This window comes from Anopheles ziemanni, chromosome 2, assembly GCF_943734765.1.
Source record: "Anopheles ziemanni chromosome 2, idAnoZiCoDA_A2_x.2, whole genome shotgun sequence".
Classification (NCBI taxonomy): domain Eukaryota; kingdom Metazoa; phylum Arthropoda; class Insecta; order Diptera; family Culicidae; genus Anopheles; species Anopheles ziemanni.
The window spans coordinates 48,114,743-48,142,665 of NC_080705.1; the positions used below are offsets into that span (position 1 = coordinate 48,114,743).

At 43.9% G+C, this 27,923-nt stretch overlaps 2 protein-coding genes across 2 annotated transcripts; one reads left to right on the forward strand and one right to left on the reverse strand.

Moving 5' to 3' along the window:
- Positions 1-4,518: 4,518 nt before the first annotated feature.
- LOC131293703 (uncharacterized) lies at positions 4,519-21,019 on the forward strand. The gene is made up of 7 exons (XM_058321778.1): positions 4,519-4,917; positions 5,023-5,864; positions 5,934-8,107; positions 8,953-9,375; positions 10,168-10,490; positions 10,923-16,074; positions 16,114-21,019. Exons 1-7 carry the CDS (start codon positions 4,756-4,758, stop codon positions 20,685-20,687), a joined length of 13,650 nt encoding a protein of 4,549 aa, XP_058177761.1. The 5' UTR covers positions 4,519-4,755; the 3' UTR covers positions 20,688-21,019.
- Positions 21,020-23,893: 2,874 nt separating this feature from the next.
- Positions 23,894-25,023, reverse strand: LOC131281380 (sperm-associated antigen 7). Its single transcript, XM_058310709.1, has 4 exons — positions 24,878-25,023; positions 24,624-24,780; positions 24,171-24,526; positions 23,894-24,090 (listed from the first exon to the last, which is right to left on the reverse strand). The coding sequence occupies exons 1-4, from the start codon at positions 24,954-24,956 to the stop codon at positions 23,975-23,977; spliced, it is 708 nt and encodes a 235-aa protein (XP_058166692.1). The 5' UTR covers positions 24,957-25,023; the 3' UTR covers positions 23,894-23,974.
- Between the last annotated feature and the right edge of the window lie 2,900 nt (positions 25,024-27,923).

Here is a 27,923-nt window from a genome sequence, read left to right on the forward strand (position 1 = left end):
GTAGAACGCATTTGCACTTTTTGACGACAATGCCTCGCATTTTAACAGAAACGGTTGAAAAAATAGTTTCGATGCACTATCTAGTAGGTTTGAATGTAAACAATCAAACACCCGAAGAATCAACTGTTTGGCGTCATCCGTTTTCCAGAAACGTAATTTAGAAATCGTGCTTATACTTTCTGGGACACCCTTTAGTTTCTGCATATTTCTCACAAGGGCTAAAGCGTTCGTGTTGTTTGAAATTAATAAAAAGAATAATGTCAAACATGCTGCCCGGTTGACAAAAATTCAATTTTTTTGCAGCTGTCATGTAGTACCAGCAAGTTTTCCATGGCAGATTGCTGGGACTACATAGTACCAGCAACAATTTCAATTTCTGTCAACCGGGTGCTATTCTTACGTAAATAATTACGTGAACTAGATGGGCTACGTAGTGAAGCTCTTCACTAATGTTTGTAAGAATAGGGATTGGATCCCTGGACGGATTCTAAAGATTCGATTCCGATTTTACAGATTTTACAGATTTGATTCGATTCCGATTCAAGTCAGATTGGATTTGTTTGGGACTCAATTTGATCGGTTCTGGTTTGATCCGATCCCAGCGTGCAAAATCATCGTGATTTCTCGTTCTGTCTAAATGACAATTGTTAGCAACGAAACGAGATAGCATGACGATTTTGCAGGCTGGGGATCTGTGAGTCGAATTAGTCACGTAACAAGTCGATCAAGAGACAATGTGATGGACATACGAGAGTTCCATGAGGTCTACAGTGCAGCGCAACGCCCAGTCGCATAACGCGACGTAACCGGACACTCGGGGTCCACACTACAGCGCTACGTCCCGTTTCAAAAGTAGCCCAGTTTTGGCAGAACAATCGCGTAAGCAAAGCGCAACAGAGGTAGGAGAGTATGTGGAAATATGAATCACATTGGGGCGCAAACTCGGCCCAAAAATTTTGATGTAGCAATACATGTTGTTTGTTTAGCTACGTATTTTATGCACCCTGAGTGAGTTTGGCGCTTCTACGTTTCAAATTCACTGCGAAAAGAAACTTAAACAGAGAACGACGATATTTTGCCCCACCGTAGGAGGTATATATTTTTCCATCATCTCCTACTTGTTGAATAGCAGTTTGTTTACGTTTCGTCACCCAAAAAACTTTGGTAAAAATATCAATTAAAACGGAGTTTGATAACTGAATTACATTTGTGATGCCTAAAAATAAGTAGTACAACAGAAAATCCGATGTTTCGTGGAGAATATTGCTCGTTTTGTTCGCGATTCTGTTTCGGTTTGTTTACGTTTTGTCCAGCTGTCCGTTTATTTACGTTTCGACTTGACATTTGACAAGAGCTAGCGCGACGTCGCGTTTTTCGCTGTTTCTACACTAGGCATCGTTTCGCACAAATCGCGCTAGCTCTTGTCAAATGTCAATTCGAAACGTAGACAAACCGACCGGACAAAACGTAAACAAACCGAAACACAAACGCGAACAAAACGAGCAATATTCTTCACGAAACATCGTATTTTTCGTTGTACTACTTATTTCTAGCCTTCACGAATGTAATTCAGTTATGAAACTCAGTTTTAATTGATATTTTTACCAAAGTTTTTTCGGGTGCCGAAACGTAAACAAACTGCTCTTCAATAAGTAGGAGATGACGGAGAAATATATACCTCCTACGGCGTGGCAAAATATCGTTGATGGTTGTTTTAGGTGGTTTTCTCAGTGAATTTCAAATGTAGAAGCGCCAAACTCACTCAGGGTGCATGAAATACGTAGCTAAACAAATATCATGCATTACTACCTCAAAATTAAACAAAAAATTTTAGCCGAATTTGCGCCCCAATATGATACATATTTCCACATACTCCCCTACCTCTGTCGCGCTTGGCTTGCGCGATTGTTCTGCCGAAACTGGGCTACTTTTGAAACGGGACGTAGCGCTGCAGTGTGGACCCCGAGTCAGGCGACGTCGCGCTGTAGTGTGGACCCCGAGGTAGTGTGGACCCCGAGGAAAGCGTGTAATGTGGACCCCGTGTACCGAAAAACATTCATTCATTTTCCCATACAAAAAAGTTTCATTCCCATACAAAAAAGTAGGACGTTTGTTCACGCGTATGACGTTTTTAGGACGATATTTCGAGCTGTCTAGCGAGAATACGCGAAAATTCAATATACGCTATTGCGTTCGGTCCCAAACATTCGCGTAATGTGGGGACCAACTGTACAAAAAGTAGAACTGTTCGTGAATCGAGGAGACGCTGAAACTTTCACACTGTAGTGAAATATTCAAACGCATACCTGACAAAAGAACTTATTATTTTCATTTAAAGCTCTACTATAGTCTTACAATCGTAATCATCCAAGTCTATGTACGGTTTTCGTGTTGTGTTTCACAGGATTTTTGTTTCTTATCTGCTATTTCAAAATGTATTGAATTTGAATGAGAAGAAGCGCTATCTGGATGTCACATTTGCCGCCTCTGAAGCTTGGTTTTATTTACCTTTTTTAACAGTTATACACCGTGGATGCTACCAATTAATCTTTGTTACAGCCACCTTTTGTTGCAGTGGTAAAACCGGTTCGCTACATGTCAGTCAAGCAACGAATTTAGTGATGGGAATTTAGGGTCTGGATGGGTTCGTGCGCTTTATTCTTATCCGAGATGAAATGCCACTCGCTCCCCCAATAAATCCCTGGACAACCCTGGATCGCAAAAGCCGCCAAATTTCATTTACATCCAGATAAATGACGTCCAGAATGAATATCGAAATGCGACTAACCATTGAAAGGTGCATGGACAAATCGGACGATTGTAAAGCAACGGATCCAGCTCCGACTTCATATTTATAATTGACAACACGCAATGACATTCCGTCCGTAACACAGGAGGAGTAGGTGGTGGAGAATGAAGGAAAGTGGTGTGAAGCAGAAAAAGCAATATGGCCACCGTTGTTCTCTTCCTTGTCGTTGTTGAAATTTTGGGGAAGAGTTAAATGCAAATTTCATAAGTATCGTGTATTATGTGACGTAGAAAAAGCAGCATAACGTTGAAGGTGGAATGTATTGAACACTCTTAGTATAAGTACAGTTTCATGGACTGTCGCACCTTCCAACTTTACTGCTCATCGACGTCCGAATTTCTTCGCACTGAAAGTTGAATCGAATCGTATTGTGTGGTGTAGTTGTGAAAATAGGTTCGGTTGCAAGTTCAGAATGAGCAGCGTTGTTTGCAGACAAGGATAATTCGGTCGACAAAAGTGCATGAAAATTCGGATTAAATGCCTATCAAAGGGAAAGGTCATCAAATTGATCTGTTTGAACCACATTGAAAGGTATGCTTGCGCGGGTGCAAGGGGAAAAAGGATGAAAAAGTGTAGCAGTGTTTGTTCTCAGCATAAATGTACCGATGATGTGCATGTGTGTGGTTTAAATGTGTGTGAGTGTGTGCATGCGTGCGTACGGTTAAACGGCTGTGTATATGATGTGCAGATACAAGGAAAAACAAAATGCATTGGGATGGCATGCATGAGGACATCAATAAGTTAACATTGGGGCATGATTTTTTCTCGCAGCTGGAATTAAGCTAAACATACAACTTGCGCAACATCACAGAATACATGACGCAGAATGAAACAGTGCAAACGATAAACACAATTATTGGGTTTATGCTCTCACACTAAATTGTTTTATTATATGTTGATAAATCATTTTGTTTGTGAATCAAAAAGTAACAATTATGGAATTAATAGAAAAACAACATTATTCCTTTCGGGTACCCTTGTATATGTATTAGGTTTTTTTTTAATAAGAGTAAAGCCGTTTTGTCTATTCTATGGGAAAAAGACATAGAAAAATATCGTCTTGCTGTTATTTCATGCGTTAAACTATTGAAGTAAATAACCAGTTTCATTGACAATCGTATTAACTTGCTAAAGAAAATACTCGCACTTTATCTGTTTTGTTTTGTGGTTGAAACCTTTTTTTCACAAGATACCAATGAAGGCACTACACATGAACCACCGAGCAGGTTATTGAGTAACTAGATTTATAGTACGTTTGTAATTCATTATTACAGAGGAAAAGCCAATATATAAAGACGTGAATAACCGGTTTAAAATAGAAAAACAATGCTCTTATATTAACAAGTATCAATCAATGATCAATGCTGATAGAATTTATCTATTACAATCTTTCTCCAAATTAGCACTGCGGCAATAATTTGAATCTCCTAGTAATTGTGCCTGAATATCGCATTCCTTGCTATTGATCGCCAACATCGTACCGGGCAATCTCATGTCGATCTTTGTCCCGCATGCCATAAACCCGCACGGTTGGCCAAAACTCCTGGAATGTTAGCAATACTTTGAAACACAATGGTAAGCATCTATCGATTGCAAGATTAATTTGATATGTGAAAAGCATGGTTTATGTTTGTTTGTAGACTAAAATGATACAACTGCCGGACGGGGGTCAGAATCAGCAAATACCAGATGTAACCCACAAGGACAGCTGCAGTGGGGGTGTCCCGTTCACTACGACAAACCCACAAGCGACTTCAACTCCTTCTGCCAAAGTACAGGAGCTACAGCAGGCTACAAATGATACCCTAGGTGATGTGACGGAGAAACCGCACCCCAAAAACCGCCGCACATCTACTCGTCGTTTTGCGGTCGGATCGGGTCGCAGCGACGATGATCCTTCTACTTCCACATCCTCAACCACATGCTCGTCGATCGCTTCTTTATCGATGGTGTGTGATACCGAAAGCCGTACATTCAAGATGCCATCTGTTATGGGACCATCGGAGTCAAGAATTATATGTCGATTACCGCTGGATCGGTTGGAAACAATCTTAAGCTCTTTGGATATCGCAAAACGGAGCAAAAATGGTGCCACAGACATTTCGCCAGTCGATACGGTTCTGGATTTGAATAAATCCCTACCAACAGATGGAAGCACATTAACATCAACAGTGACGCAGCTATCGAAACAAATTCAGTTAGCACAAGATGAGTATGGTCCTTTGTACAAGCTGCTCTGCCTTTACTGCGAACGGACGTTCAGCAACCAGAAGCTTATGTTTAAGCACACTGATCGAGTGCATAAGCTGTCGAAGGACAGACGTAGCAGCTCGCGCGTTGTGTCCACGACTAACATTGCAGACGTTTCCTTATGCTGCAATTTTTGCTACAAAAGTCGCACACTGAAACCATCGTCGGATGATTTACCGCAGCTATTTAAACATTTGGTTACGCACCATTCCGATCGATATTACGCCTGCGAGCAGTGCATTTTACGGTTTCCCTGCGAGGAAGCTCGCGAAGCACATATGGAAGCAATACATCCAGCGGCAAATGGTGCACGACCTAAATCAAAGGCAGCTCTTAAAGCGTTCAGTCATAATCGCAATAAAACAACCAATCACCATAGTCTTACCCTGCCCAGCAGTGCAACAGTTAAAAGTAGCAGATCTGCTAAGAAAACACTCCACAATCGCACCACTAATGATGAACTCCACGAAAGAGACCAGCCTTCAGATACGGAAACACCCGCTGGCACTGGTGGCCAGAATGCACGGTTGCGATCATCGCCAAGGAATACGATGGCCCCATTGCAAAGTCGCGGAGATGGGAAAACCAAAATGAAGACGATAGTTTTCAAAAAATCCGAGCGGTTACTTATGCGCAATGCAGAGCCGATGCTGCTGTCCCGGTTGGGTATTGCTCAGCATCGGTTGCCCCGTCAAAGTCGACGTCTGCTGGCAATCGCTTCTTCCTGTGCCAGGGGTGATGCACTTTCATCGTCATCATCATCATCGTCGTCATCGTCATCGTCATCGTCGTCGTCATCATCATCGTCGTCGTCGTCGTCGTCATCGTCGTCATCCTCCTCGTCATCATCATCGTCATCCTCATATTCAACGAGTACCGCAGGTCGGGCAAGCAGTAGAAAAAAGCATATCGCTTTGAGTTTGGACGAGTCCCAGAAGGTAGACAACTGCGTTATTAAGGTAACGAAACTTAAAAGTATTCGCTCGTCGCTGAACAAAATCACCGTAACTTCCACTTCCGATGGTGGTAGCGGCGGCATCGATTCCGGCAATCAAACATCCGATCCCAGCAGCGGTCGCACCAAAATCAGCGATTTTGTATTAACAACGACAACTGGAGTGGCTCCAAGCAGCGGTACTACTTTTCTGCAAGGGCGAAGTGGAATCGGTTGCAGTTATACGGCATCCAACAATGCCAGTAGCACTACGACTGGTGGCAATAACAATTGCAGTATTATGAGCAGCACTACTGGGAACACTGGAATTAGTGTTAATAGTGTTGGGCTGTTCGACGTAGATTTCTACGAAAATGTTACTCGCAATGTTAACATAAATTTAAGTCGCTTTTTGGATGGAAAGCTGCAGCTTTCTCCGTCGGATATGCCGTCCCCCAGCGTTAGTGCAGTTAATGCAGCGCCGCCGACTGTGCGGTCGATTGTTGTACGGAGTCCGACGGTGACTGACAGCAAGATATACGAGGCGACGGATTTGCCAGTAGGCGGAGTCATGTTTCCAACGTTGCTTACGGTCGAGCAGTATGGTACGGATGTCGGGCCGGGACTATCTTCGATGGCGACGTCGTCGGCAAAGGCGAAGAAACCGATTACGAAAAACTCCTGGAAGTGGAAGTGGGATTTCGTAAAGAAATACAAGTACGTTAATGAGAATGGGCGGATTGTGAAGAAAATTAAGCAACCAACGCTTGGTTTGCGTGATCTCTCCAAGCTCGATATGTGGACGCAGCTAACGATGCGAATGAAGCACGAGGAGGTACGCAAAAGCATTTCGCATAACGAACGCGACGATGCACCAAAAGAAGAGTGTGTTGCAGTATTACGTCAAAATAAGCAAGCCATGGTGGACCAATTGGATCAGATACTTGACGCACGTTTGCTACCTCAAATTGATCTGGAGCAAAACGATCAGCGAATAATAAAGGTAGAGCCTACAGACGAACAACCAAGCATAGACAACGGCAATGAATCTTCCAAGTCCCTTATCCCATTGCCTAGCGGCAACGAGGAAGATGTAACATTGCCCCATACAGACATGGATCTGGGACAGGCATTTTTGCAAGGGCTTGAACTGATGAAACTTGTGCAACACAATAACCTGCTCCCGGTCGTACTGAGTGGCGAATGGGCCCGCCCACGGTGTTATATTTGCTACGGCTGTGGGGACAAGTTTAATTCGCTGAAGCAAGTAGAAGAACATCGCATTTTTCGCCATCCGCACGTCTACTCAACGTTTTACGAAATAGTAGGCCGCGAGCTCATCGAGAAGCGATTGTACAAGCACTTTTTCATCCCCTTCTCAGCATTGGCGGCTCATCGTTTGCATTATTTGCGTTTGGCTGAGCCGGAGTTTGAGCCAGAAGGTTCGGGTCCGTATATCGATGGCACCTACAAGAGCATGAATCTTGAAATTAAGAACGAAGACTCTTCCTCCAATGAAGCCACTTCCGTTTCCACAACAACAAGCGCTGCATTAGTTTCATCTTCACGCTCTTCAATCTCCAGCAACTCGATTACGACATTAGCAACATTAATGGATGCTAGTGCCGACTGTGTCACTTCCCTCACCCATTATGCACCTGCTCTCGCAGAGGACGAAGGCGAAAGCAGTACAGTAGTATGCAGCAAATGTAAAAAAGAGTGTCAGAATATGTTGGTTTTGTATGCGCACATGCTACATTGTTCCAACGATTACGTTTGGCTGCAAGCGAAAAAACGAATGAAGTATCGTCGTGCTAGACGTCGACGAGGCGGTAACCGAAATACTTCCGGCACAGTCGGTGGGCTGAACTGTGCTGCGTCACTGCTGGCTACTGTGCGTAAAGCACAGCAAAATCTGCAGACTTCGGTGGAAAAGTCGGAAACGGCATCTACAACCTCCACGTCGTCTTCGAAAGATGGCGGGTTAAGTATTGACCTCATCAACAGTTCCAACACAAGTACGACAAGCACCAGCAATGGTAGTATTGGAAATACCAGTCATTCGCCTAGCAATAAGAAGAAATCCAAGTCACCAAAGCCAAAGGACACTGACAGTGAGTACTTTTCAATTTACTGGAGATCATTTCAAATTTATTTGTATAGGTTTTTTTTACTATTTTTTTAAATTTCAATACATGCATAAGTTAACGTCACGCAAACTGTAAGGGAAATGCTAGCGTTTTTTAACGCATGCAAGTGTTTAATTAAAAGCTTTCTAACACGTGAAGGTTTCTATTGGAATGTTCGCATGGGAATAAATGGGTATGCATAAAATATACAATACATACAATAAAAACATTAATTTTATATTTTTTTCATATTGATTCATATGAATCTATTCTATCTTAAGATTTATTCATATTTATTATGAATATATGAAACGTTGATGAATTTTTCACGAATCTTCATGATTCTTCTCTGGCGTGATCAAGCGACTAAACAAAAAAGGAGGGGCTTCTCTTCTCAGGTTTTGCATTTTTTGGGCTTTATTTCTATGTTCTTTTGAAATTTATGAATCTTTGGGATTGGGATCTCTTGTTGATGTAAACACGCGAATTTAACAGAGCAAAAGCTGCGACAGTAAAGTGATATAAACATCCTGAATCGTTCGGACGTCAAAGTATTAATAATATTTAAAATAATCATAAAGATAAAAAAAATGACAGAGTAAAAATAAACATTTCAAATAAACCCATACATTCTTTTAGTCTGGGGAGGCGGTTATTAACATTTGATTGTTTTACAAATAGGTATGGTCGGTAACATGCACAAAACGGGCAGCAGCATTATCCTGCTTAACTGTAACAATTTGCATATCAAATACCGAATGCTTTTCTAAAACATAAAAATATCATAACTTTTAATCTAATCATTACCAACGTACTTCTCCTGCTTATAGGTGACATTGTGAAGCGTCTGTTAGCCAATCTACCTGCAAAGCGAAACTCCCGGCAAATAATATTGCAAACAGCGAAGCAACTCGGCAAGCGATCTAATGTTAAAGGACGGGTACCACTTGTAGCTTCATCAAAGGCATCGAAATGCGTCGGGTTAAAGTCTCGCCACTCTCTCGGTGCAGTGGCCCCGCGAATAACCAGCCCCAAAGAGACAAAAAAAGTCAACGTCGCTTCACGATTATCAACAGCAGCGTCCCTTCCTACTACGAAAGCAGATAAACAGCCTATTCGCGATGGATCTACTAGTACGACTCTATCGGATACCTCTACTGCTGCCTCATCGAGAAACCTACGAAGTACGTCGGCCGATCATAGTCGCTCTCCACAAAGAGAGGAAAATGGTACTGTAAGTGGTAGCACAAGAAGTAAGTGGACCTCAGCAAAAGTGCAGAAGAATTCGATATCGAAGCAGAAGGAAAAGCGTAGTCAAAATAGCACACGAGTGAAGAAGATCGAAGGGGAAAACAAAAAAGTTCTACAATGGAAAAAAACAAGTCGTCAATTCCGGCGAATGTCAACAGGTGGCAAACGAATTTTACGCAGTGGATGCTCTCGAGAAATACCAGTATCTGGTCGTAAGCCCCAGTTAAGAAAGAAAGCGATACCCGGGCGAAAAGGGAAGCTAAAAAAATCAATTGGTAGTTCGCCGGTAGACTCGAGTTCGAAATCGGTTGGTAAGGATGTTGGAACACCCACGACTTCATACAGCGATCAAGAGAGGGAAAATGTTCAAGAAGACAGTCGGCATGAAGAATCGACGAACTCCATTCGAACGGTCGAGTTCGATATTGCAAAAGAGAAGGATATTGAAAACAAAACTAACGATACAAATGATACACACGTGTCGGAAGAAAATTCAAGTAATGTTCAACCAATAACAGAAACAGCACCTTACAATGATCACCTCAGTGAACACCCAGAGAGGGAGTCACTTGTCGATTGTGGTGAAATAGTTGAGCAAGAAGAGACCGTTCATGCTTTAAACAAACAGACCTCTTCTACTGCTAGCATAGATGGAAAAGGAATAGAACAATTACAGACTGAAAACGAGGGTATACAAGAAGTAACAGGCAGGTTGGAACAGTTCAAGGCACCACCAAATCATGAGTTGGCAAGTGAGCTAGAAAACAATAATCCTGAATCACTCTGCCAAACAGAAGTGCATTCGCTACTGATTTCGTCTGATAAAGTGCAGAACGATACTGACGTTGACATGATCGCCTCTTCGTCATCTTCGGTGAACAGCTGTCCGTACAATCGTCCGCTATTAGACAGTAGCAGTCAATCACCAGCGAGCAAACGTAAGCCTAAAAAATTGAACGATTGTATAGCAATGCTAACGGGAAAGCTTTCAGAAAGATTAGGTGTAGATTTTTTTAACAGTCAAACGCAGCGAAAAAGTTCCGATTCCGTAGAACAAACGTCTCAGACAACACCGGAGAAGCCAACAACAACGGCGCCCATGTCTGGTTCGTTTCAAGTAGAAGAAGCATCAACTCTAGAGTCACCACATTCAAAACATGAGTTTGTCATGTTACCATGTAAAAGCCAACTAGAAGTAGTTGCAACCCCTGCTCAGCACTCTTTACACGAAAAACCGCCGGTATCGATAAATCCTAAGAGTTCTGTGCTATCAACCCCACAGTTCGACGACATACCTGATCAAAAAATGAAATTAGACATCCAAAATCCACATCAAATGGCAAACGTTTCTCTGGTGGTAAACCACTTGCGATCTGGAGGTAATCTTTCTGAAGGATGTATGCCATCTTTGCTAGAAACGGGTGCAATACCACCTTCAACCAGCGTATCCGCACATGAAATAGAAGATCACTTGTCTGATGAGCCGTTAAATTTATCAAAAACCTGCCGCGAGCGTCGAAACACGTACAATTCGATTTTGACCCAAAAGGGTTCTCTGCATCACCAACAACAGCCATTTCATCAACAACAGCAACATCAGCCATATCAGCAACAACAGCATCAATCTGGCTCCCGTCCTGGTTCGCCTACCCTACATTCTACAGAAAGTCATTTGCAGCAACACAACCTTCGCATGCAACCGGCGGTATCGCACAGCCAAAAATATCTGCCCCCACACATGGTACCAAGCTTGATGCATCAGAATCCACTTCGGATAAGCCTTACTGTCGACCAGACAGAATCAAACACGGGCTCATCCTGTACAATAACGCCGAAGCCTGGGAGCGGAAATTTATCGTCCATTAAACTTCCCCCGGGCTTGATTATAGAGCGGGTGGAGTATAAGCAATCGCGTCCCGTCATTTCCAAGGAAGCTCCATCCGTGACAATCGTAGCACGGCACCGTCAGCTTCCCCATACCGCCAATTCTCATTCAGAAGAGGCTACGGAAAATCGTAAATCGACTGCCACCGTAACAATGCCTTCAGTTGCTGCAGGCTTTTCATCGCCTCCGTTTGCGCATTCACTATCAATGGCCGATTCACAACCCCAAATATCGATGCAGCAACACTTTTGTAGCGGTAGAGAGCATACGAAAAAGGTGTTCGATGGGAGTAGCAGTAGCACCAGCGGTGCTCATACTGCCAATATCCTACCAATTACGCCAGACCAAATGGCAAGCAATAATGTACGCGTTCTGCCGGCGACCGAAAAACCAACTCAAACCGTCGTTCCGTTTGTAGAGAATCGCATTTCAGTGACTATCACCGAAGCGAAACCCCCATCGGACCGTCTACAGGATGTACGCATACGTCCGAGGAATAATTCTTCCTCAGCGTCCTGCTCTCTACCGCCGGCAAGCCATTCGCAACCATTTAAATCTCAACGAAATGATAAAGCACTGCCGCCGACAAGCTTTTCAGCTAAAGCGCAGTCAGCAAGTCCGGCACCAACGGTGCAACTACCTACGCAGCAAGCAGTTGCGAAAGTACCGTCATTTCGTCACCAACAGCTACCGCAAAATCTCTCGAGTGTAGGGGTTCCGAATTCTTCGGAGAAACCTCATCATACAACGTTGATTATACCACACGTTCCAATGCCGCACCACGCTCCTCCACCGCAAATGACAACCAATGCAACCAAACGAGGTCGCCGGAAAAGCATTTTTGTATCATCCCCCATAACCGACGGTGGTCTGTCCGTCCCAGAATCAACAGGCACCTCGTGTCGTGAAGCGAAGAAGATAACAACTGTGAACAGTACAACCGATGCATCGATCCAATCGCTACGTTCCATCCTTGCACCAGCACAATCGTCCTTTGCACCAACGGCGGACAGTTTATGTAGGGCTAATATGCTGGCTTCTATGTCGTTTTCATTGCTACCGCCCGGTTTACTGGGAGGGCCAGCGAGCATGGGACTGGACTTGCAGCGGCTGGCTGCGGTTGGACTACCCGCTCACTTAAAACCGCCGGTTATTCCACCCCTGACCGTTCCCGTCTCGACTTCTTCGGCAACGTCTTCCGCCACTTTGTTGGAGAAAATCCTGCAACCGACCCGCAACGAAGCGCTCACAAATGCTCTCGAACAATCTTTAAAAAGTGCCCAATCTTCTTCACGACCTTCGGAACAACAACTTGTTGCGTCAGATAATGTGCCAGTGTCGTTCCTGTGCAATCAGAACACGGAGAACATCCAACATGGGCAACAAAATAGAGACGTTACAGGGACGATTCCGTTTGATCATGTGCAAGCAACAACATTACCATCGCGTACGGTGAAGATGCCAGAAGAAAAATCATCCGGTGGTAGAAGCAAAAAATCCTCTTCGTCCGGGCGTTCCGCGAAGAGAACTTCGTTTGGTGACATTGATCGAAAAACACTGATGGAACAAATTTGGAATGCATCCATCGTCGATGCAATGATGGAGAAAGATGCGAAATTAGAAGGCTCCCGGTTGATGCTACAACACACAATTCCAACGCAGCAGCATGACAGATGCAGTGCGTTGACCGGTCCGGAGAAACCGCTTGCACCGCTACAGGCCGTGGACGGTTCATCCGCGAACAGCGTGGATTTATGCGAACCCCGCACCACAGTTTCACCAATTTTTAGTAATACCCCAGAAGAGAAGGCAAATTCTAATGAATCACATTCCCATCAATCGAAACAAAATCTTCACAACGAACTAAAAGAGCACGACGGCAGCAAAAAACAACCATACGAAGAAGAACGATTGCAAGAACAGAATGACCAACCAAGCGCGAATAAGGTGTTATCCCAGGAAGAAAAAGTAGACCGGCAGAAGGCTCTTGAACTATCAGTTCAACTAGAACCAAACGATCTTACGGTTATCTCACGGACGCTGGACCAATCTACACAAGCAGAGGAAAACAAACTCGGGAAATCCCAAGCAGAAAGGCTATTCGAAAAAGAATCTGACAAAATTTACCCGAATGAACCAAAGTCCACAGTTGATATGGAGAATAACGTTCAACGAGCTGGGGAGCTGAATAATGTGGAGCAAGCAGAACAAACGCCAGAGAAAGACTGTCCAAAATTGGCTGCAGATGGAAATTTGATGCCAGCAGATTCGACCGAAACGGCCAAGTGGAACGAGCATTGCGTACAGGCGGAAAGTATAACACCGACACCAAAAGTTGTACGAAAGCGTAGGAAAAACGAGCTAGCTTCTATTTTGTCCGACCAACTGCTCGAAAGCTTCAAAGAAGTGGACAAATCACGTCTTAGCGATTTGAAGCTGCTGCACGATATAACCTGTGAGACGCCCGACGTCAAGTTCACCTTGGAGCAAATCCCACAGCTGGCAAAGCGCAAATCGAATCCGCCACGAATACCAGAATTAGTATCACAGTTCGCATCATCATCAGATAAGGTCACAACACTTAGCGTTGGCGGTAAAAAGCTGGGAACTAATAAACGTATTCCAAAAGATGTGGAAGGCAGAGAAAAAGCTGATGAAACGTGTGAATTGGCAGTCGCTGATAAGCAGCGCATTGCTAGTACTCAGGAGCAGGTCCTAACACTTGCTCGTCCTCCGTCTGATCAAAGCGATACGGCACCTTCGGTGAAGGAAAGCGCCACAAAACAACAGCAGTCAACATCGTTTGTACCGACCCGCAGAACCAGAAAGCTTTCGGTCGATATCGAACGACTTCGTCCGGTAGCATTGGCGAAAATGGAACGGATGGCACAGAAAAATGTTTCACAAAAGATTGCAGGGCATTTGGATGTAGCCTTACCGAAAGCGCAAAAAGATCCTCCAGTCAGTAGAAGCGCCAAGGGCGGTAAGGTAGCCCAAACGAAGGGAAAAGGTTCCTTCAGTTTAATGGAGGATGGGGCGAAACCAGGCACTCATATCGAAATATCCGACTCCATAGAAGCAAATGATACAAGCAAAGATGTTGCTGGTTTGGATCTTAAGACTCTAGCTGTTGAGGTGCCACCGGTGGGAAACAAACAGGCCAAGGATAACAAACTCTCGAAACAAAAAAACAAAGAACAAACGCCTACAGCAATAATGCCATCAGGCGATGTAGTAGATGCGCGGGGAATACTCGAGCAGAGCATCAGTGTCCGTGGATTACCGGAAGCAGTATCGAAGCTGGGGGACAAAAAGTCGGCACCGACCGTTGCTACTACCATCATCAAGCGGGAACGTCGGAAGTCTGTGTTTGTCGATCGAAACATGGCCAAATACGTTGAACGCGATAAAGAGCACGAAGATCAACTGCATTCAGCAAACAACAAGCAGACAAGTAAAGATGACTTATCACTTACTTTGCGTCGTGGGATGCGTAGTCAGGATAAATCCGAACCCATTAAGATGGACAGCTTTGTAGAGACGTCGATGAATCCACGCGACCCGCGCCGTCGAGTTGTACAAAAACGGATGGAACTAGAGCGTGCAGCGGCAGTAGCGGCTTCAGTTAACAAACCGTGCAATAGCGAAGAGAAGCTAAAAACATTGGAGAACTCTACCGACGATATGGCACAAAAAGAAAATATTCAACAACCCAAAGTGGTGAACACTAATTCAGCGAGTCCGGCGAAAAGATCCAGCGTCCCTGCGAGTGCGCAGCCACCACCAACCAAGCTTGAAGATAGTAAGACCCCCGCAGTGCGTAGAATCAGTGCACGGAGGGCGTCCGTTTTTGTACGTTCGCCAACACCACCATCATCTCTCGTGCAACCAATTTCGTCGGCTACGGCAGTAACGGCCGAGAAAAACACCGCCGATGGGCAAAGTGACAAAGGAAAATCTAAAGAGGACGAGCATCTGCGTACCATTGGACACGAAACCAGACGCATCTATCGACGGCGGGCCTCTATCTATCAGGTTCCGATCGAGCTGCTCCAGCAGGACGATGCAGATGAGTTCGAGCAACGCGAAGCCGAACTAGAAAAGAAGAGAAAGTCCGCGCAGCAGGGCAGCACCACACGTCGGTCAAAAACTCCCGGACCCGGGGAATGGAATCGCCGCAGTCAGATACGCTTGAATGGTAAGCCCGAGCCATCGATTGAATCGTTATTGCTGCAAGCAACCAATTCGTCCGATAGCTCTAATGTCCTTAATGGTCCGAAACGGCGAACAACGAAGAACAGTCAGATAGCGGAGACGGTTTCAAAGTTGTTCAACATTCAGGAAGAAATTATGCTGATCGATAGTAGCCGTCGTAAACCAAAAAAAGTCAACACCGCACCCTTAACATTATCATCGACCCCGGCACAGCCGTCGCTGTCCCAGGTGGCAAACATGCCGGAAGAAAGTGCAAATGCCGCAAGTACATTGCAGGGGTGTGAAAAGTTACTGAGCGCACAACATCAGCCAGAAGAATTAACATTTGTTACGGCTGGACCCGAAGAGGGCAACATTTCCAACAGTATGGACAACCAACAACAACAGTCTCCACTGCCAGCATCGACACCACCGGCAACGCTTCCGTTACCTCCTCCACCTCCACGAAAATCTATTTCCTTCTCGAACGACGACGAAGACGATTCCCCAAAGGTTATCAACGAGCTGGTGGAAAATATTTTGAAAAATGCACACGAATCGGACTCCTCCGACGATTCTGAGGACGACAACATGTCTCTGGCTTGCTTCGCGGCACAGAAAAGTGTAGTAGAAGGTGGAGTTCGCCGGCGGCGCGGAGAAGATGGTCCTAATTTAGACCAGGACGACGGGCTGACGAACATGTACATTCCGTTGCGAGCGATGTCGGTTACAGCAGACGACGATGACAGCACAACCTACACCGATGGTATGGATGACGATCTGATGAGCGTCACGACGGAACTGGCACCATCAATCGGCGGCAGCATGTACGGTGGGCGTGGCGGAAGAAGAAAGCGTCGCCAGTTAGCGCCACGTGGAAGCAAATTGAAGCGACAACAACAAGCAAAGGCGAAAGCAGCTCAGGCTCAATCTGATGACAAGCATTTAATAACGTACAACTGTGAACTGTGTAGGAAGGTGTTCAAAAAGCAGGATGCGTTTAACAAACATCGTATGACCCTAACGCATATCGCTAAGCTGTCGGAACAGGAGTATATAGAATCGCAGCAGAAACAACAGCAACAGCAGCAACGCGACGAACATCCAACACGTGACCAAAAGAATAATGAACAGGACAAATTACATCCACTTTCCAAAGAGCAGCCTGCAGTTGGTAGTAGTAATTCATTGTCAAGCGAACCAACCAGTCAATCAACTGCAGCATCTTCATTGTTGTTGACTTATCCTCGCGAGCTGGAAGGCGCGGAAGAGGAAACAGCATTACAACAACCGAAAGATCTAGATAAAAATACATTAAAAGTTCTCAGCCAGGAAGAAAAGCTCTTTTACGAGTGTTGCTCGATGCTGAAGGAATCCAAAACAACCGAAGGCGACAAAATGAGTGTAACTGTGTCGCTTAAAACGAATGAAATGGATGATGCGCCGGAGTCAGCAATATCAATGCTTAGTGTCCCAGTCCGAGGGGATGATAAATTTGGTGACGTGCGATACCCACTGCATTCCGTTCGTCAGCCTCCTTCGTACTTAGGGCGCACTGTGGTTCCGACGATAGTCGAATCGTTGGAACCACGGTATACGCTCCCGACGCAGTCTGCAAAAGATTCTCCGTGCTATCCAAAGGAAGAAGGTGTTCCCCCGGAGAAAGCAAATTTTCAAACATTTCGCGACGCGTGCCATAGTGAGGGAGGTAAGGTACAAAACAGGTCAAACGTCGTCGTGGCCGCCGAAGGGTACGGTAATATTTCACCTCAAAATTCGACCAAATCGTCGTCCACTACCAGCAGCAGCAGCAGTAGCAATGCGAAAATAAAAACGAAGGGCGCGTTAAAGGGGTACGATAACTTCAAAGTGTCGATACCGATGACGGGGCTGATCATGACGACGAACACTGGTGGAGTCGCGCCGGAAGATATCGACGGGATCGGAGGAAGTAGCATTGGATCAAATTCCAAAGAATCGCGACTGGACACGCTAGCAGACGTGGCGCTCTGTGGAGATATTCCAATCGAATTCGGTGTGCTTGGACAGTACGACCGGAAGCTGGAAGCAAGCAGTACACAAATCGAATGCACTTCACTCCCGACGGTCCAGCCGAGTTCCGCATCGATGGTTAATTCCAATGTAAACTCAAACGAAGTGACACAGAACAAAAACGACGACGGGGAGGATATGAAAGAAGCTGCTACATCTTCTATTTTAGATCCTGGGGCAAATGCTCAGTCGCATGCAGGTGAAATTGATAGTTGTAAATCCGAGGTGGCTGTTTTGGGAACTAAAAACCGTGGCGCAACATCGTACAGTACCCCATCAACCGTACGCTCGCGGTCCGGCTCGCGAAAGCGAAGAAAGATTGAGCCAAAGTCGAAACAAACGGTTGGGAAGGGTGGCGGAACAGGAGTGCAGCTTGCGGCAACAAGACTCGAACCCACCGCTAGCCACCACCACAAATCGCCGGATGATGATGATGTGTACGCTTTTCAAGATTCTCCTAGCGATGATGCGCTACCCGGGACGTACACGTCGAAAAAGTCCCACGACCCAGTCTTGTCGATTGGTAGCGGCAGGGAAGGAGGAGTGCAACAGCAAAACCGGGCACAGAAACGCGAGGCTTCCCCTGCACGACGAGAAGACGAAGAGGATAGTCAGGTTTCTAGCCTAAGTTTCTCCGATCGGGACGATTTTGTGTACGGTACCAACACGATGAGCGACGAGGATGAAGAAGAGGAAGAGGAGGAAGGTAAGAGCAGTAGTAACAGCAGCGGACAGACGACGCCGAAAAAGAAAACCAAAGCCGATGTTCAGAAAAAAAGTTTGATCATGGGTCGCATTTTCAAAAAAGGTGGCAAAAAGGAAAAGACCAAGGAAAGCATTGAAGCTGTCCTCAGCAAGAAGACTGGTGTCATGCTACCTTCTTCCTCGGTTGATACAAAGCATTCTATACTGGACCCTTCTGCGGTGGCATCATCAAAGGCACCCCCCGTTAAAGACTTTGATAAGCTGTTCGATACGCTGAAGAATGCTACTCCCTCTCAGGAAGATCGTGTCGATACGGATCGTATGAAGCGGCCAACCTCCGAGAAGCGTCACGGTGAAGTCTTCGATAAGGATCCGAATGTAACATTCGAAGCTGGCATGGTGATGGTGCAGGAGGGTAACAAGTATTCCGAGCTCAAGGATACCAAGAATGAACACGAACAACTAACTAACAGTGCAACCGCTCCGAGTCGGTTGCGCCGGACGGCAACGGTTCGGCAGAAAAAGTTGACCGAAACGTGGGATTCCGATGAGTACGAAGATTTCCATTCCGACGATATCATGGGACTAATCGACCGGGTAGATGACGCTGAAGTAAATAATAGCGATAAACCAGCGGCGAATAATAATGGGCAAGTGGGAGTGGATAGTGCAGAACCGCGCTCGGTTAGTATACCGTACTTTCTTGGTCTTTCGCTGAAGTCGCACATCGATCGAGCGGAAGGCGGTAAGCAGCATACTGATGAAACGCTGGAACATCATGGAGACGAATTGACTGGAAACAAACAGCCACCGTCGACGCTGGATGTCGTCGTAACGGATGACACCATTCGAAAGGTGATGGAAAGTGTCATTCTGGAGACTATGGTAAAGAGCAGCAGTCAAAAGGGCACGCTAGCATCATCTGGTAATCACCGAAAAACGTCCAACAAATCACATAAACTTACCAACAACAGGGCCAACATCAGCCTTGGTGTGTCGGCATCATCTGGAAACTATAGCGCAACAATCGTTCCAAAGAAAAAGAAAGACATGCTCCAAAGTGATGCCGATGGCACACAAGCGTTGGAAGAACACGTGCTCGAAAGTAGTGTGGTTATATCGTCCCAGACGATAACGACCAAGTTCAAGCAGAAGTTGAATATATCCAAGCGGAGCAGCACCCCTAGTAGCGAAGGAGGAAGTAGTATGGTTGAGGGTAGTAATAGTAAAAATAGCTCCAAAAAACCCAAAACTTCCTCCGTACTAAGTCGTGATCCGATGTTGGAGCAGGATAATAACAGTGCGCCTGTTACCGTAAACTCGCTCGCTGCCAACAATAACAACAACATTCACAATAATAATAACAACCATAGTAACAAGCACAACACCAATAAAGTAAAAGCATCGACAACGTTGTCGAACACATTCAAACCAAGTCCTACGGCGGTAAAAGGTCGCATCATCAATGATGGCTCGTGCGTGGTAGGGTCAAAAGTTCCTGCCGGCAGAGGTAGGCCCCCCCTGAGCTCGACAGCAGCCGCTGGTGCATCTAGTACCACCTCCAGACAAAAAAAGTCAGCACCAAGACGGATGAAAAACGTAGCCTACGATCCGGACAGTGACTATGAGCATAGTATCAAATATAAAAAGGTGAAACGCAAACTGTTGGAAAGCGATATCGAAGCCAACCTGAAGATTGAGCAACTGCAATCATCCCTTAGCCCGGACGTCGGTAGCATGATGCTGTCGACCACCACGCGCCGTAAGCGGAACGCTGGAGACATGCTGTACTACTGGTCCTCCTCGAGTGACGAGGAAGAAGCGGCAAGTGAAGGCGAAGATGGCTACGATAGTTGCGAAGCAGTTGGAAAACCCAAAAAGAAGCGTTCCAGTGATGCTCGGGGAAACAAGAATACTACGATGGAAAAACAAACCTCTACCGGCGGAGGGGGTGGCAGAAAACCGCGATCCAAGGGCCCGAAACCGAGCGCCGGTGAGTTTCTGTTAGCCGATAGTCTCGATGGCGGAAAGAGGTCTGATGCTGGCGTAAGTAGTGAGCACGGTGCAAAGCAACTACCTGATGTAGATGGGTCTTGCGTTGTGCCAAGTGATGGTGGTGGTGGTGGCGGCAAAACGAAACAAAACTCATCAAAACCCATCGTGCACCCTAGCATCTTAGAAAGCTCTGGCGGCACGACACTGGTAGTAACCTCTACGGCCGATGAGGCGGCGAATGTAGTCGGGACTTCTGGTAAAAATGGTCGAGGACGCAAGCAGCAGCAGCACCAGCAGCAATCAAATCAAGGTAAACCAACGGCTGGCAATGATGCGGTTGTGGATACGACGAGCAGCAACAGCAACGAAAATCTCCAGCAACATGGATGGATCGTTGGTGACTCGCATAAGAAGCTTGTCACACTGCTGGCGCATGCAAAAGGTAAGCAGGAGCGAAAAACGACAAACCATCGACGAAAGTGAAGCGTACAAAAATGTGTTAGAGAAACAAAAAAATAAATAGTAAATACTATTCTAGGGCGGTGGTAAAATATGGACTCGCTTCCTGGGGAAGGATTGATTTTTTTTGTTTTGTTTTCAACATATTAATTCTAATCCATTAGTCAAGTGTAATAAAATTAGTTTAATTGTAGCCCATTTAGCAAACAGTGCGCCTTACCGATAGCGTAGGTTTTGGTTTGATTTCGATTTAGATTTTATTTTCTGAAGCTGTACAGCAGATTGTACGGAGTTTTTAAGCTTTATGTTGTAATTGTAATGTCGAACAATGAGGCGTCCTAATTAAAGAAAAAAGAATCGCCAAGAATAAAACAAAGGGTAATCTTGTGATAAAAGCGCATACTTCTTCACGTAAAAATAGCAGAAGCCCCCCCCCCCCCCCCCCCCCGCTCCCTCCCCCTGACCATCCCACACTAAACAGGTGGTGTGACAAACAGGGATGTGGGGATAGTAGTAGTAATGTTGCCATCTGAAGGTATCGTTAGAGAAATGCTAACTGTTAATCATGTGTTTTCAACTGATCAACATAGGACATTATGTACAAGACACTGATTCATTACATACACATATATATACACACACACACACACACACAAACACATACAATCACCGCAGGCTGGAAAAATGAGTGGAAGTATATTCTTAGGCCTCTTCCTGGTCCTTCCATCGCAATTCAACTCATTTTGTACTAATTGTAAAACGCGGGTTTCACCTTGTTCAGCACAAAATGAACTGCGATTAAGTACACATATTACAGCAGTAATACGACAAAATTGCGGTAGTCTTGTGATAGACCTTGATGCGGGATGATAGCCAACAGGAAAATATATTAAGATGATCTCTTCCGCTGCGTTGAGGAAGTGCAATTTGAATCCCTGCTCAACCTAGTCTTGGAAGATTGCGTTTACACACTTTCCTAGCCTGTTGAACCATATGTATTGCAGTACTTGTCTAATCATTCAACAAATACGGAACGAGGCTAGACACGGTGCATAAAAGAATAAGCACCTGAACAAAAATAAGTAAATTCGCTTTCAGTTGTAATTCTAAGAACCAGAATAGTGTCATTGTATAAAGTAACATTTCATCGTATTACATGACGATGACAAAAATAATCTTGAAAGCTGCACATCACCGTAATCGCTGTCTCAAAAAGGCTAGAACCGACACACAAGTAAAGCAACAGACAGTGTTGGCATTGAAAGATACGCAAATTTGTCATGTAGTAATAGCATTTCCGACAAAAAATATCTTCATGTGCGAATACTTTAGTGTAAGTTAATGATGCAATGAACAAAACTGACTATTTTTATTTATGTTGATGTATCATCCTCATTTTACAATCTACTCTACTTTATACCGAAATCAATAAAGTGTTACCGCTCTGTGCTTGTATATAAAAAACAGGAAATGTACGTTATTATGGCTTTCTGCAAACACATGTATTTCATCTGATTTTTGGGAACTTGAGAAAGAATGATGCAATTCGGTCCATTCGGGTCCACTTGGGTCAATCGTGGGTGGAAAATGGAAACTAGTACATTTTTTTATTTTCGATTGTGTAGACCACAAACCGATGTTTGGAGAATTGACGTCGATACATTTTTCTTCAGTCTCAATTGTGTTTCAAATGGAGTAAACGTGTACTATAATACAGACCCTACACATAGCCATGCAATGCAATAATGGCTTAAATGCTTAAGATATTTTTCTTCTTCTTCTTGGCGACCGTGTTGGTCATGCTTGCCCGTTAAGGGTTTAAGAGACTTTCCCCATGCGTACGAGGATAGTCAGTCCTCTCGTGCAAGGGTGAGTCCGGGCTCGGTTGAAATTTGAACTCACGCCGTCGCGCTTAAGATATTCTTCTTCTTCTTCTTCTTCACTGGCCCGCTCGCAGTTGAGCACGTCGTGCTGACATGGCCTGGTCACCAATCGCTTTCCAGGACGCTCGGTCCATGGCTGCAGCCCTCCAACCCCGGTCGCATCCGATGTCCCGCAGGTTCTGCTCCACTTGGTCCATCCACCGAGCTCGCTGAGCTCCTCGTCGTCTCGTGCCGGGCGGGTCGCTGGTGAGCACCTTCTTGGTGGGGCATGAGTCCGGCATCCTCATGACATGCCCCAACCAACGAATCCTGCCGGCCTTCGCCACCGTCAGGATGTCCGGCTCGCAAAACTCCTCTACTACCTCGAGTTCGTCGCCGTCTACTGATACACTGCTCCCCAGCCTGGCTCTGTCACTGTCAGAGCCTCCGACGAGCAGGTACTTTGTTTTCGTCGCATTGATCATCAATCCAATCCTTGCGGCCTCGCGTTTCAGTCGGGTGTACGCCTCGCACACCGTCCTTGCGTTCCGCCCGATGATGTCGATGTCATCCGCGAAGCCGAGGAATTGGAGAGAGCGGGTGAAAATCATGCCACGGATGTCGAAGCCCGCGCTCCTCATGACACCTTCCAGAGCGACGTTGAATAGAAGGATAAGATTAAGATATTATGACATCTGATTTGAAAATTGTATGTAGAGCTACACTTTTGTATGTAGGTTATTGTTTTTAAAACTATTTAACCTTAATATTTTAAGTGCATTCGGAGGACTTGTACGGTGGACCTTTGAAGTGAAGACCTTCGATGTGATTCGAATACGTTCTTCTTTAAAATTATATGAGATTTATAAATTTAATATAACAAAAACTATCAATGCTTGTAGAGTGTTCGCATAAATAAAAATAGGAACTCCGCGCACTCACATAAATAACGTAATACTTTAGTTTAAACAATGTGTAAAGGATTGGAAGGAAACCTTGTGCCAGTTATTTAATCTTAATCTAAAAATCTGGAATAGTGTTACTTTTTATTTGATTATTGTAAACATAATATCAGATCATGAAATGAATGTTATATTGTATGGTTTTATACATGGGTCGAAAAAGATGCCGTTAAATTCTACACCGAATGATTTACCCATAACATTTTTGTAATGTTTCTTTGTTTTTCAATTTTCTCAAATTTTGTTTTCTTTGTTCTTGTACCTAACAGCAAATATAGTCCCATTTGTGATACATCCTAACAACACTAATATTTTTAATCCCATTTGTGCAGATCAGCCACATTGTATTTATTGCAAGAGAATTACCAGGATAAATTAGGTTAATTTCTTTTAAAAAAACCCCGGTATGACTCGGTCTTATGATCGGCAAATAGCTAATCTAAGTTTTTACTAACACTCCTTAATTGAATATTTTGTGAATATTGTTTCAATTATTTTTTTTGTCAGTAATCTTGCTGTGCTCAGTTTTTAATTTCTTTTTCGCTTGTATATCAGCCATTGTCTGCTCGATCGATCGTACATCTTTTTTATTTTCACTTGGCACTGAAATTGACAAAACGGAGAATTGTTTGATGAATGTAAAAAGATATTATAAGATGTTCAAAAGATCAGAAAAAAATTACCATAACCATAAGAGCGATTGACTTCCGTTTTCTTCGCCCCCTCCACGGCAGAATCTTTGCCAATCAAATGGATATATTTATGCTTGTAATCAGTGGGAGGCTGAGCAGTAACATTAGCTTCTTTTTGTATGCGATTGTTGTCATTTTTCCCTGTCTGTTGTTGTTCCAACTGTTGACAACGACGGTGTTCAATATATTGCTGCTCAGTTTCTTTATTCCATGGTTCACCGTTTCGTCTGGCGGTTAACTCGTCCTCAGAAGGCAAGTGCTCTTTTTTGTACACAACGATGTACCGATCGGCTCCTTCAATACCGAAGCTGATGCCAGATAAACCGGCTGTCTCCGCGACGTCGTGTCTGGAAGAGTAAAATGATAAGTTATTGATTATAAATGAGCTGTTCAAATAGCAAATACATCCAAACATAAATCCCTTCTAAAACACCGAAAACGTACACTATCGATCGATGCACTTGATCCAAAGGTTGAAATTCCATGTAGTGTCGTTTGTCGTCTTTTACCAATCTACCTAACCTTTCCTCGACGTACGTTCGGAAACGATTTAATTCATTTCTTTCCAGATTTTTTATCTTTTCATATTCTTTCTTTTGCCCTGGACGAGGAAGAACCAGATGGCGCAGTTATGGAAGAAAAAGGGACTATGTAGATAAAAGCAATTTATCACATGGATATTAGAATTTAGTACTTACTCTCAAACTTATCTTTTTCCTTTTTGTCTTTGGTTGGAGGTTTTTCCATGGATCCCAGTATGTTTCCAAGAATGTCCATTTCTACTGCACGTTCAATTGGCGCTGTGAACTCTGCACACTTAGTTATTAAAAATAGTCTTCAGTTTATAAACAAAACCTTGTCACGGTTTGGTTATAACGACAGGTCATCTCACTCAACTTTTCTTGACAGTTGAGTTCATTGGAATTGTCCGGGTCTTTTGTTGCAAAAGGTGCTTGCCCGAGTAACAAAAATAGTCATGTTGCGCTATGAAAAGGGCGCTTTTCATGGTATCATCAGCGTCCTGATGGAACCCGCGAAATATGTAGGTTGCGTGACAAAACGGCGTGACGCGATGTTTTTTATACAATGCGCGGATTTTTAATGGAGGCGATGTTTTCAATATATTGTCATCACATACAAAGGAAAATTCCCGAGTCGTAATTTTATATTAAAAGAACATTTTTTATTCAAATATATTTAAGCAATTAACAAACTGTTTGCTTACTTGGAGCCGCAAACTTGGGACCGCAAAAATCAGCCATCTGCTTGCACCAAACTTTAATTACGCCGATAACACCGCGCTTGAGCTTCTGGCGCCGCTGCTGCTCGCGTTGAACTTTGGAAGAGAAAATGAACAAAAATTAACACAGTTTTGGATTCTTTCTGATTCTTATTTATCTCAAAAACGCTTACTTGCCGAATATTAACGAAAACGGCCGTTTTATTACTATTTTCTTCACATTTTTGGTGAACTGCAATTTTACTCTACGAGTGGTGGCAAGATCAAAACAACTCTGCTGACAGCAGGCAAAACTGCCCAAGGCTTATAGAGCTGTAGGTTGGTTTACGTTGTCTTGTTGACATTTGGTTCAAATTGATAATTAATTGTCAAAATAATATTTTATTTTTTCTTCATCGCTTGTTAATTATGAGCAGTGTTTGAAGTGATGATTGCCCCAGCTACGTTAAATGATGCGATCATACGATAGCCATAGTAACGATTCGTTAATCGATGCGATGGGCAACATAACACCACAGCATAACGGCTGTAACCCCAAAGGTTCTCAAACCATCCGCGTCACACAGGAACAATCCGAAGGGGCGCTAGTGTGCTCCGCGATACACACACATGAAAAGGAGGTTGGTTCATTTAGAACAAATTGCGTCGACCGAATAATTTAAAAAATTGAACGTATTTTTTGCACTCATTGTCGTCTGCCTACGAATTGTTGTTGGTTGTGATGATGAAAAATTAATTTCCATGTACCTCAATTGGCAAAACTTAAGTTCAATTCCACATTCAAATTCAATTAGATTTCATATGAGGTAACCTCCGTGTGAACTCTTCTTGGGACTTGTTTTTGTTTGACATCTTCAAACCAAAACAAACTTGTGCGCAGTGCTTAGAAGACTACAGTCGATAAAAATTACTGTTTTTGCTTCAACAGCAAAAACAACGTGAAAAGTGTGTGTTCATTGTAAGTTTGTAAACATTAAACATGTTTTCTGTACAAAAAAAAAAGTGATTCGTTTAACAAAACGGTATGGGAACCGGTAATTGAGGAATGTTTGTTTGTGGTTATGAATGCGTTGTGCATTGCAGTTCCACTTCCTTATCCTGACTCGGCAGAGTGGTTGGTAAGTTGAATGCAATTGTATTTCGGTATGGTTCAGTCCCAACAATATATTATTGCCGATTTGATGAGATCGTCAACGGAAGAGGCGCCGTTACGCCCCAGTCCCAGCAGTCACCGTTCCGACCACTGATTTGGACCGTGTTTATGCTCTGGAACAACAACAACAAGTTCTCAAGCAACTCTACTCAAGGAACCGGGTCGAGTCACGAGAATCACACCGTATTTCGAAGACTACCCCAGGCCGACTATGGGTAGACCATTTGCACCGAGTGCATTATACAGAGCAAGCCGGCATTCCGTATTGCGTAAGTAATAATGTGGAAGTTTTCAATTTTGCAGAAGGCGAACATTTCTCTCCCTTTCGTCGAAGATGGTTAGCAACGACATAATATTCTTTGGGTGCTCATATTCACGAAAGAAGCCGCGTTGGAAATGGCTCCGTCTGCATCCAATGTTGTAAAGACGAAAACATCATCATAATCCAACAAATTCTTGATTATTTTTTCTTTCAGAAGTTTTAAACCATAGAAAAATAACAAAATATATCAATTTTTCATGAAATACAACCTTCCCTTGAACCAAGTTGCAGTTGGAGGACAGAACAATGCGGGTGCAGTTGCCTGGGTCGTAAGCTTACTCATGAAATACAGAGAACATTCTATGAACGGATCTTGAACAAACCATCGGTTTTTACATGTAAGTCAAACTATGTAAACACTGGTTACCATTCAAAATAATGTTTATGAGTGATAAATATTCTTTCCTCACAGCACGTGGTTGGCAGAATTACCTGAATAGATTGCTTACTATTAGCAGTAATATCATCAAACAATGTAAGTATGTTATTAAATTTCTGTCAAACTTTTGAAATAATGTGGTGTTTTATTTTACAGAATCGGGAAAATCAACAATTTAAATTCATCGGCAGTACATTAGCGACAAAACTAGTTAAATTTAAGAAATAATAAAATAATTCAATGAAACTAAAAAGTAACTGTAAATTTGAATTTGCAATATTTAAACCGAAAAAACCGTTTAAATTTAACGCCTATATGTAGGCAACCGCCGGGTCGAATCGTTACGAGAGCGTACAATAAGGCGTTTGTATCTCTTCTAATAGACGCTAAATGTACGCTGTGCTTTTGTATGTTAATGTACGCGATGTGTCGCACGACGCATAAATTAATGATCAATTGGTTATAGAGTAGGATTGCAGTACGAATTAGAGCGGGTGTTCAACCGCGAAAAGCCAATTTGGATTCAAATCAGCGATCAGGTGTGAACTTGTGCATGTACCGATAAATTTTGTTTAAGGTAATATGCTCTCATGCTTTCCATATATGTATAAATCAACAAATCCTTGATTCTTTTTTCTTTCAGAAAATTT